This window comes from Phocoena phocoena, chromosome 18 (genome assembly GCF_963924675.1).
Source record: "Phocoena phocoena chromosome 18, mPhoPho1.1, whole genome shotgun sequence".
In the NCBI taxonomy this organism is placed as follows: domain Eukaryota; kingdom Metazoa; phylum Chordata; class Mammalia; order Artiodactyla; family Phocoenidae; genus Phocoena; species Phocoena phocoena.
Genome location: NC_089236.1, coordinates 66,214,684 through 66,227,020, shown reverse-complemented (window position 1 = coordinate 66,227,020; position 12,337 = coordinate 66,214,684). Strand labels below are relative to the sequence as shown.

Genomic DNA, 12,337 nt, shown 5'->3' with positions numbered 1-12,337 from the left:
GGTTTATTTCAAGACCTGATCCCCCCTTTAAACTACATACAGGCTGGACTTGCCTATTCCATAAGCACTCCATTCTTTGTTTTCTTGTGACCAGGGAACTAACAGTGAGAAAACAGACCACCTACAAATACTCATAGTGAGGGCAGGCTACATATTTTAAAGGGCCCAGTGCAAAATGGAAAAAGCAAGGTTCATTGTTTAGAAATTATTTCAAGATAGCAACAACAGGACACTAACCAAGTATGGTTCAGTTTAACAAATGAGAGACGGTCAGGGTATTACAGAAATATGAGTTACCTAGGATGAGGATTGATCTTAAGGTGGCTTCCTAGAAGAGGTGAAAACTGGGCTGACCCTAGAGAGTGAGGCTATCTCCCCTACATGGACCTTCTTCTCTTTTTTTAGACCACAGGGTATTGAGGAGGATCACTTAGTCATTCTGACTTAAATGTCAGTCACCAAGAGTTTTCTGCCACAGTACATTCTAATTATCTACCTCTGGAGTTGTGACACATGCCATGGGGGGGCATGGAGAGGTACTGTCCAGACCTCCCTTCAAGGACTTGTTGCCCCAGCTGCTGGAAGTGCTGCTAGTGGGCAGTCTTTAGCCATCAGCTCCTCTGGGGGCAGCCTGTATGCAGTGACCCATCAAGGTGGAGGTATAAGGGCCTGGCCATTGGACATGTCAGGAAACCCTGAAGGGCCGTTTTCATTCCAGAGCCCCCATGGGGTCATCTGAAGTCATTGGCCAGTGTTCCAGCTTGATTTCTCCCTCTGCCCTAACTTGTTTCTTCCCTCTCGCTTCTGCAAGTATTGGTCCCAAGGGCACCCCTAATAAACATCCCAACACTAAACTCCATCTGGGTCTGTATCCCAGAGAACCAACTTGCAGCATGTATCAGAAAACATTCTAGTACTTGGGGAGGATTTTTATTTGAAAATTACTGGTTACACATATAACATTTTAGAATCACCAAGTAAAATAAAAAATGGTGGAAACAAGGACTTCGTGGGTAAATGTGGTTACCTTTGGTTTAAAATCCTCAATCTGATGTTGTCTGACCAAAATGAAATTATCTATTAATAACAAAAGAAAACTATTATGTTGAACCACATGAAACTGCCATTTTATAAGTTAAAAAAAGGTTAAATGTTAGCAGTTCCACATGGTTCAATCTAATAGAAAAAGTACATTAGCATTTGAAATTTAGAGGACATTATACTTATGAAAGATAAAAGATATAATTGAGTTAAATTAGAAATTACCTAGTACTATGGTTATTGATCAGTGCTAAGCACCAAAACTTGTAGGTTGCAGCTAAGGTGGGTCTTAGGAAACAAAAGTATGCTTTATGTACTTAATTTTTAACTTAATTCTTTTTCTAATATAAGTTTCCAGTTTAAGAATTGAGTAAAAAAATCTCAAAATAAATGAAAAGTTGAAGGAAAGAAAGAATAATATAATGAACTAGAAAATGTTTTAAAAACCAGAAAGGATCAATCAAGCCTTAAAAAGCAAAAAAACACAATTATAGGTGCTGCAGAGTTTAAACATATAAGACATTGTGAATAAGTTTATGTCAGTCAAGTTCAAAACTCACAGGAGATCCACTCCTAGAGAAATAAATTGTACCAAAAATGACTTTATAGAAATAACAAACTGAATAGTCCTAAAATAATTACCAAAAATTAACTAGACATTGATGGTAGCACAACACTGTAAATGTAATTAATGACACTGAATTGTATGCTTAAAAATGGTTATATGGCAAATTTTATGTTATATATATTTTACCACAATAAAAAAAATTAAAAAATAAGATCTTCAGTCTAAAAGACAATCGATCATACATCTGTCCTTCATTATGAAATCCCCTAGAAGGGCTCCTATTTTGAAAAAGTATATTTTCTCTCCCTTCTCTTTTAGAACATATAATATTGTCCTTCTGTATTTTAACTCTATATCTATTTTTTTTTTTTCTGGAGAGGGGATGCCTCTTTCTCATACAATGTCACTTAAACTAAGGAATATTTCTTGTTTTTCCTATTAGTTTTCTTTTACTATTTTAACCAGAGGTCTTTGGGTATGGAACCCAGTTCTGTTAACGGAAGTGGTGAGACAAAATGGCAACTTCAAACACTTCAACTAAATAGAATCCCTGATATAATTGGACCAGGGGTATATAATTTGGGGAATAGTAAGAAACACCTGTGACAACTTTGTCTTGCACCTTAGAAAATGTGCTTTGTCTCTGGAGTCTGTCAAGGCACAAAAACTGGGAGACAGCTTTTATTGGTGGCCTGTACCTCTGATTTAGGTAAGAAAAATAATCCTTTTGTAAGAGCTTAGAATCGTTGGGTGAAGTTGGAGAAAATAATCCAAATAAACGAACATCTTGTATGTGTAAATATTTGTTGCTGGTGTAAAGAAAATACAGTGTAGCTTATGCAGAGCAAAAACGATTGGAGAAATGCCTTCAGAATAGACTTGACCTCATGGTAGAATCACGGTGCTGACTTAAAAATTGTTAAGGCTGAGGGCTGTCCATTGGAAGCGTTCATAACCACATGGTCACTGTGAGTAATACCTGTCTATGTCATTTTGAAGTGCACCTGAGGGGAAAAAAGACAAACAACATGTTTAAAAGTTTTAAAGTCCTCCTCCCTAAGGCATTGCATTTCTAGGTCCACTTCTTTATGTGAAGCAAATCATATCACTACTGGAGCCACAATTTAAAAAACCAGGGATGTATTTATTCTATGGAGGAAGTAGCCCCATTAAAACCCTCAGTGGGGCTGAGCTTAATACCAAACAACCTGTAGATCCACTTGAGTTCTGATCGTTCTGATTCACAGATATGTTTTATCACTATATTAACTTGATAAGCAGAATCATTTTACTGACTCAAAACCTGGAGATATATTAAAAACAGGGTGACAGGCTGGGAAATCTAGTCTGAAAAGGGTTTCTCATTTTCACACATAAAGTGAGCACACCAGATTTGGATGTTAATATCAGGTTGTCATCCCTATATTTTATAAACTCGTACTGACAAGCAGTGAAACGCTGGCGTATATGTATGAAATATGCTGGCATTTAACTTGTGCAGCAAAGCAGTTATAGGGCCTGTAGAGATGTGAGCTGTGGATGATGGGTCACGGGAATGAAAAGAGCATCAAAAGCTTTAACAAAGACTCAACCAAGCAGCTCCGAAAAAGAAAGATGATACCAAATAATAGGACAGGTCTTTGCCAGGCCTTTGAGTTCTTGAATTCTACCAATTTCTAGCTGAACTGGAAGAAATAAAGGTTTTCTGATAAATGTATAATCAGAACATAAAGGAAATGAAATGCTGTCAAGTTTCTCTGTTCCACAATCATCAGTTTTTAGTAGCTGTAGTGTATCTCAGTTCCTTGACAGAATCTCAGTTCCAAAACAGAACAAAATGAAATAATGTCAAGGTTTGTGAGCTGTTATCTCAAAATGTATTTCTTTGAAAGAGGACTTCAGATGTCATTTTTCCCCCCAAAGAAGAATGTGAAATGTTTTGAGTCTTTATAACAGAAAATGTACCATCTATCTGAGGCTGACTTGTGTCAGGATCTGGGTCGCCTAAACAGGATTATGGATATATTTTATAAAACCTGGGACCAAATACATTTGTGGGTGCTGTCAACAAAGTTATCACGAGAGATAATGGACATCACACATGAAATAGAAAAGCACTGAGACACCTACCTTCATATCAAGTGTACTTTCTTTTTCTCTTGTTGCTTGCATACTTGCTACCCGCCTCCAAACAGCACTGAATATGAAATGCTATATATTAAAATGTCTCTTAAGTTAAGCAGAAAAATAAGAAATTCTCCAAGAATGTGTGGACCCCACTGGGTGAAATCTGAGGCTATTTCCATTATAATGCAAGAATTAAAAAAAATAAGGCCTTTGGGGGGAGGCTAATTGCATATCATCTCTCTCCTCCATTTTTTAAAGCTAGCCATATTTTGTGTGGTTATCTACTATGTACTCTCTTGGTGAGGTTATCTATTATGTACTCTCTTGGTGAAACTAAAAACAGCCAAAAGACAAATGGAAATACTTTTAACTTTCTACTGCTTGACGGTCCTCCCAAAATCACCTGGTTCCTTTCCCCATAACTCTTCTCAATGTAATTTTTTAAAAGAAAAAAATTTTTTAAATTAATTTATTTTTGGTTGTGTTGGGTCTTCGTTGCTGCACACAGGCTTTCTCTAGTTGCAGCGAGCAGGGGCTACTCTTTATTGCAGTGTGCGGGCTTTCTTATTGCAGTGGCTTCTCTCGTTGCGGAGCATGGGCTCTGGGTGCACGGGCTTCAGTAGTTGTGGTACGTAGGCTCAGTAGTTGTGGCACGTGGGCTTAGTTGCTCTGTGGCATGTGGGATCTTCCCAGACCAGGGCTCGAACCCGTCTCCCCTGCATTAGCAGGCGGGCTCGTAACCACTGCGCCACCAGGGGAGCCCAGAAAATGTTATTACTAGCACCTTTTAACCAAAATGGCCTTTGCTTCATGGTCTGTAATAATTGAAACCAAATACTGAAAACAAGCTTTCTGTGTATAAAAGCCTTGATTTGACCCTTCTCTTTCTCATGGTGTAGACTGCACTCTGGCTGACAGCAGAATTGAAAGAAGGTGTCTTTTTCATAGGGTGGGTTATGAAGAGGGTCAAGATGACTGAACGCTTGATAGCAGCAGAGTCCTTGTGTATGAGGGCTGAGCCTGAATGGAAAGGCCCAATCTCACCTCTTTCTCTCTCCTGGAACCACTGCTGACCCTGGAAAAATCACTTAAGCTTTCTGTGCACGGGCTACTGCATTTGTGAAATGAGACAATGACCTACCTCATAGGAACTAAGTGATGGCCACAAACTGCAGGTTTAAAACATGTTGAGCTAAGTGTTGGTTGTGATTATGATGCTGCTCAAGAGACGTGGCCCCTTAGTCCCCGGAAAGTAGCAGCATCAGTCAGATTGAATGATGAAAACAGAACATTTCAGAGGCCCTTTTGTGAATCTTGTAGTTTTATCTTAAAAGAAGCCCAGTTGAGACACATTTGCTCAGTGAGCATGGTAACCTGGGTGGCAGAAAAGTGGTTAAAAAAATTACTCTTTCTAATCTGTGACTTTGAGAAGTTACCTAGGTTCTTCTGCCTCAGTTTCTCCATCTGAGGGATAATAATTCCAGCTCAGAATGGTCGTGAAGATTAAAAGAGATAATGCCAAAAATATTCAATTTATGGTAAGCAGAACAGAAGACCAGTGAGTGGTGCGTTTCTTGGCCCTCTTCCCCTTCTCTCAGGCGTGGTTCATTGTAGTTCCTCCAATGTAGGTTAAAACAGTCTAGTACTTAAACTCCAGCTTGTAAATAAAACCACCATCATGGAATTAGATCTTACTAAGAGCAACAGAGCAATAAAAGCTCACCTGCATGGATAAAACCCAGCAGTCAGTGCTTCAATATATGTAGAATTCTGGCTCAAGACTATACGTTCATTCTCCCTGAACTGCATGGCCCTAGTTCGATCCCAGTAACCCTCAAACTCCTCATCTTGAAAGGTCTAACTTTGTGTACATACTGGCAGGTATATTACCAAAGTTAAAGACTGCTGGAGAGTTAGAATTTTTGCTTTTAACTTAACGGAACAATGAATATTCTTTCCCCTTATCCTTTCAGAAATCACCCTGAACAGCAAGGATATTGGGAGATAAAAAAAATAAGCCCAATCTTTGATGAAATCAGGAGTCATTTGAAATTCCAAGTGACAAAATATCTGGACAGGCTACATTAAGCAACTCGATCCAGTGGGCTGTGGCATGACAGAGATGGTACGTAAGGGGAGCAGATCATAGCTCTCCGACTAAGGGGCAAATGCCAGTGAGGAATCATATAGAATCAATATCTTTGCCTGAAGCATGTAGATTGGTGAGGTCCTAGGAGAAGAGAGATTTTGAAATGCAAGCACCATTGACTGCCCATCTCTGCAGGCTAGAGAGGAATACAGGCTAAATGAATATGTGTTCTCGATTTCTCTCTCACTTGCTTATTTTTTCTCTCTAGGCCATGTGGAACTTCTGTGTTAAGCACAGAATTCCCTTTAGTCTCACATGATGCCCTAGCCACAACTATCCCACAGATATATGGTCTAAAAAAACTCAATTCAAAGGTGAGTAATAGGAATAACAGTAATAAAAAAGTAGTATAGGATCTGTAAAATACACAAACAAAAATGAAGACAAGGAGTAAGATGAGCATATGATGGATGAGAAAATACTCACTGAAAAGATGAAAATTATAAAAAAATATAACAACAAAGAATGTAGTAGAACAGTCAACCTGTGGACAGGAAAACATGGCACAGCAACAATGATGAAACGAGTTGACAGAGGCTGAAAGTGAAATGGAAGAGAAAAATGAAAACATCAAAGAAATGATCATTCTAAAAGGCAGCATGAAGATTAGTCACTGCTGAAAAAACAACATGAGACATGGAGGATAGGATTGAGAAAGCAAGGCAAATAATTGTAAATTAATGAAAAATTTAAAAGGATTAAGGAGATAATAGCTTTATAAAATAGACAAAGGACAGCAACATATACATTATAGATTGCTGTAAAGAGGAGAGTCTAATCAAGTAAATTCAAAGATGTAATTCAAGCAAATGCTTAGAAATAAAAGACTTGAATCTAGAGGTCAAGAGTGCATGATGTCCTAGGAAAAACTAATGACCTTCAAAATACAGAAAGAATCCTTTAAGAATCCAGGAAAGAAGATCAAGTTTTATCAAATTAGAGCTGCAGCAGGTAAATATTTCATACAGTTAACCCTTGAGCAACATAGAGGTTGGGGCGCTGATCCTCTAGACAGTCTGTATATAACACTGCAGTCCATATCTACAGATTGAACCAACTGTGGATCATGTAGTACTGAGTACAAATTTTTAAAAAGGTGAATACAAGTTAACCTGTGCAGTTCAAAACTGTACTGTTCAAGGGTTAACTATATTTACAATAAGTCAGGGATTCTAACTCCAATGCACTAGATGATATAGAGCCTTGTTTTCAGACTTTTATTTGTACTGCCACCCACAATAGTAAATACATTTAAATTTACATTGAGTACCAGTACAGATTTCACTGTCTTTATTTATCTATCCTGAAAGGAATTTAATGAAATATTTACTATTACTAGGAAAGATACATTGCTATTCTTCGTCCATTCCATTCTTTTCTATTTCATTTCTTAAAACATGCTGGTCATGACTGACTAAATGGATTTCACAGGCCCACTAAGGACTCACAACCCAAACTTTAAAAAACAGTATACAAGGAACAAACTTTAGTCAACTAGAGATGCAAAAAGTATCATTTAACACAGGTAAGTAAAATAATAGAGGTTTAAGTATTTTTAAAGATTTGAAGGTAAACAGAAGAAAAAACCATTTAAACACTAAAATTTATTGGTAGAATGGAGAAAAGGTTTATAATGTGGAGTCAATAATAAGGAAATAAAGTATTCCTGGAAGAAATTAAAGCAACACACAAAATAATGAACAAAAAAACAAATTACAGACTACAAAATAAAAGGTTTTAAAAAAAAGAATACTAAAACATAACAGAACTAAGATAAAACATACCCCTAAGGGCTAAGATTAAATCTCAGAGCTAAACCTAACTATAATACTTGCCGTTGCAGGAGACACATCTACAATCTGATATCAAAAGACAATCAAAGACGTATCAGGCAAATGAAAACTGGGGACTTAATTTCAGTTTTGAACCACGTTGGATTCAGGGTCAGAAACATTAAATGAATCAAAGAAAGGCACTTGAGTGTTGTATGAAAGAAGTGTTGTATGAAAGAAGAGAAGGTTAGCACTCCCCTTGACAAGGATGGAAGAGGTCCTTGGGCCTGACAACATGCAAATGGTTAAGGCATTGCCACCTGCTTCAGGGCATCTAATCGTCATTTCTTGTAAATTTAAGAAAACTGAAATCATATCCAGCATCTTTTCTGATCACAACACTATGAGATTAGAAATCAATTATAGAAAAAAAATGTATAAAACACAAATATGTGGAGGCTAAACAATATGTTACTAAACAACCAATGGATCACTGAAGAAATCAAAGAGGAAATCAAAAAATACCTAGAGAAAAATGAAAACACAAGCCAAAACCTATGGGCTGCAGCAAATGCAGTTTGAAGAGGGAAGTTTATTTGAAAAATCTCAAATAAACAACCTAACCTTACACCTAGAGTAACTAGAGAAAGTTTAACAACAAACAAAACCCAAATTAGTAGAAAGAAAGAAAGAAATAAAGATCAGAGCAGAAATAAATGAGGTAGAGATGAATAAAACCAGAAAAGACCAATGAAAGTAAAAGCTGGTTCTTTGAAAAGAGAAAGTTGAAAAACCTTAAGCCAAAGTCATCAAGAAAAAAAGGGAGAGGGCTCAAATCAAATTAGAATGAAAAAGAAGTTACAACTGACACCACAGAAATACAAAGGAGCATAAGAAACTACTACAAGCAACTCTATGCCAATAAAATGGACAACCTGGAATGGACAAATTCTTAGAAAGGTACAACCTTCCAAGACTGAACCAGGAAGAAATAGAAAATATGAACAGACCAATCACAACTACTAAATTGAAGCAGTGATTTTAAAACTTCAAACAAACAAAAATTCCAGGACAAGATGGCTTCACAAGAGAATTATATCAAACGTTTAGAGAATTAACACCTATCTTTCTGAAACTCTTTCCAAAAACTGCAGAGGGAGGAACACTCCCAAATTCATTCTATGAGGCCATCATCACCCTGATTCCAAAACCAGACAAAGAATACCACAAAAAAAGAAAATTAGAGGCTATATTTCTGATGAACATTGATGCAAAAATCCTCAACAAAATACTAGCAGACCAAATCCAACAACACATTAAAAGGATCATACACCATGATCAAGTGGGATTTATCCCAGGGATGCAAGGATTCTTCAGTATTCGCAAATCAATAAGTGTGATACACCACATTAACAAACTGAGGAGTAAAAACCATATGATCATCTCTAGAGATGCAGAAAAAGCTTTTGACAAAATTCAACACCCATTTATGATAAAAACTCCAGAAAGTGGGCATAGAGGGAAGCTGCCTTAACATAATAAACAACATACTCAATGGTGAAAAGCTGAAAGCATTCCCTCTAAGATCAGGACAAGACAAGGATATCCACTCTCACCTTTATTCAACATAGATTTGGAAGTCCTAACCATGGCTATCAGAAGAAAAAGAAAGAAAAGGAAGCCAAATTGGAAAGAAGTAAAACTGGCACTGTTTGCAGATGACAAAATACTATACATAGAAAATCCTAAAGATGCCACCAGAAAACTACTAGAACTCATCAATGAATTCCTTAACGCAGGATACTAAAGTAACACACAGAAATGTCTTGCATTCCTATTTACTAACAAAAAATCAGAGAAATTAAGGAAACAACCCCATTTACCATTGCATCAAAAAGAATAAAATACCTAGAAATAAACCTACCTAAGGAGACAAAAGACTTGTACTCTGAAAACTGTAAGACGCCGGTGAAAGAAATCGAAGGTGACACAAACAGATGGAAATATATACCGTGTTCTTGGATTGGAAAAATCAGTATTGTCAACATAACAGTATACTACCCAAGGCAATCTACAGATTCAGTGCAATCCCTATCAAATCACCAATGATAACTTTTCACAGAACTAGAACCAAAAAAATTTTAAATTTGTATGGAAACACAGAAGACCCTGAATAGCCAAAGCAATCCTGAGAAAGAAAAATGGAGCTGCAGGAATCACGCTCCCTGACTTCAGACTATACTGCAAAGCTACAGTCATCAAAACTGTATGGTACCGGTGCACAAACAGAAATATAGATCAATGGAACAGGATAGAAAGCCTAGAAATAAATCCACACACCTATAGTTTTGTCAATTAAAAGGAGGCAAGACTGTACAATGGAGAAAAGACAGTCTCTTTAATTAAGTGGTGCTGGGAAAACTGGACAGCTACATGTAAGAGAATGAAATTAGAGCATTCTCAAACATCATACACACACAAAAAAATGTAGGGCTATAAACTCTTAGAGGAAAACATAGGCAGAACTCTGACATAAATTGCAGAAATGTCTTTTTGATCCATTCCCTAGAGTAATGAAAATAAAAACAAAAATATGCAAATGGGACCTAATTAAACTTAGAAGCTTTGTACAGCAAAGGAAACAATAAACAAAATGAAAAGACAACCTACAGGGAGAAGATATTTGCAAATGATGTGATGACCAACAAGGTATTAATTTCCAAAATATACAAACAGTTCATATAGCTCAGTATCAAAAAAAGAAAAAAACCCAAACAACCCAATCAAAAATGGGCAGAAGACCTAAATAGACATGTCTCCAAAGAAGACATAGAGATGACCATAAAGCATGTGAAAAGATGCTCAACATCACTAATTATCAGAGAAATGCAAATCAAAACTACAATGAAGTATCACCTCACACTGGTCAGAATGGACATAATCAGAAAGCCTAAAACAATAAATGCTGGCAAGGGTGTGGATTGGTAGGAATGTAAATTGGTACAACCACTATGGGAAACAGTATGGAAGTTCTTTTAAAAACTAAAAATAGAACTACCATATTATCCAGGAATCCTATTCCTGGGCATATATTTGGAGAAAACCATGGTTCAAAAGGATACATACACCCCAATGTTCATTGCAGCACTACTTACAATAGCCAAGACATGGAAACACCTAAATGTCCTTTGACAGATGAATGGATAAAGAAGACATGGCATATATACACAATGGAATATTACTCAGCCATAAAAAGAATGAAATAATGCCATCTGCAGCAACATGTGTGGACCTAGAGATTATCATACTAAGTGAAGTAAGTCAGACAAAAAAAGACAAATATCCTGTGATATCACTGATATGTGGAATCTTAAAAACATGATACAAATGAAGTTATTTACAATACATAAATAGACTCACAGACATAGAAAACAAACTATTGGTTACCAAAGGGGAAACGTCAGGGGAGGAGGGATAAATCAGGAGCTTCATACACTCACTACTATATGTAAAATTTGGGGCTGGCTAAAAAAATTCCTTTAGTTTTTAAGTAAAAATAAGACATTTTTCATTTTCTCCAAGAACTTCATTGAAAAATGTATTCACCGTTTTGTTCCACTACTTTCTGCCTTTTTTCAGGCAACTTCATAATTCCATCTTCCCAAAACTTACTGTTTGAGGAAAGAACTGTTCCAGGTACCTTTTATAGCCTTCCAGGGAACTGAAACTTTTTCCATTACGAGAATTCACAAAAATTACCTATAAACTAGAACTTAAAGTATTGTTAAACACTGTTTCTGGGTGGAAATGGTACAGAGGACCTTTTTTTTTTTATCATAAGGCAATGAAATGAGTAAACTAGAAAACATACAAACATAAAAAAATCCTCTATCCACAGGAAATTTTAAAGATCTCTTTCTCAAATAATTCTTAGGCCAAAGAGAAAATGACAACAAAACTGCAGAATCTATAAATAAAAACCTAACTATGATGAAAGCACTACACACCAGAACCTATGGGATATAGCTAGAACAGTATTCAGAGAAAAATTCACAGCCTTAAAATATTTATATTAATAAAAAAGAAAGAAAACAAATGTATTCAAGAAGTAAGAAGAAACAAAATAAACCAAAGGAAGGAAGGAATGATTAAAGATGAAATGCAGAAAGTGATAAATTATCAAAAAGAATACAAGTAGTAAGTGAATGTGAGAGCTCCTTCTTTGGGGGAAAAAACATAAAACTGTAACAGTTCATTAGAAGGGAAAATGAGGGCTTCCCTGGTGGTGCAGTGGTTGAGAGTCCGCCTGCCGATGCAGGGGACATGGGTTCGTGCCCCGGTCCGGGAAGATCCCACATGCCGCGGAGCGGCTGGGCCCGTGAGCCATGGCCACTGAGCCTGCGCATCCAGAGCCTGTGCTCCGCAACAGGAGAGGCCACGCGTCTCCGCAAAAAAAAAAAGAAAGAAAATGAGGAGTAGGGAATGGAGAGAGCATAAATACTATGTAGCCATTAAAAAGAATGAAGTAACTGTATTAATATAATCTGAGATATTTAAATGAAAAATCAAGGAACAGCTATCATTTGCACTTAAAAACAAGGAAGGCCACATATGCAGAAGTTCTTACTGATGCACAGAACATGTCAACAGAACAGTCAGCAATTGTGCTGGGGCTCCATC

General features: G+C 36.8%; 1 protein-coding gene and 1 non-coding gene across 2 annotated transcripts in view; one reads left to right on the top strand and one right to left on the bottom strand.

Moving 5' to 3' along the window:
* Positions 1 to 2,505: 2,505 nt before the first annotated feature.
* The window catches only part of LOC136137558 (ATP-binding cassette sub-family C member 4-like), a 127,079-nt gene continuing 117,247 nt past the window's right edge, over positions 2,506 to 12,337 (bottom strand). Inside the window, 1 exon segment of the mRNA XM_065895937.1 lies at positions 2,506 to 2,613. Within this exon segment, the coding sequence (XP_065752009.1) occupies positions 2,506 to 2,613 (108 nt within the window).
* On the top strand, positions 7,882 to 8,007 carry LOC136137921 (U6atac minor spliceosomal RNA). Its single transcript, XR_010656777.1, has one exon. It is a non-coding gene; the product is annotated as a U6atac minor spliceosomal RNA (small nuclear RNA).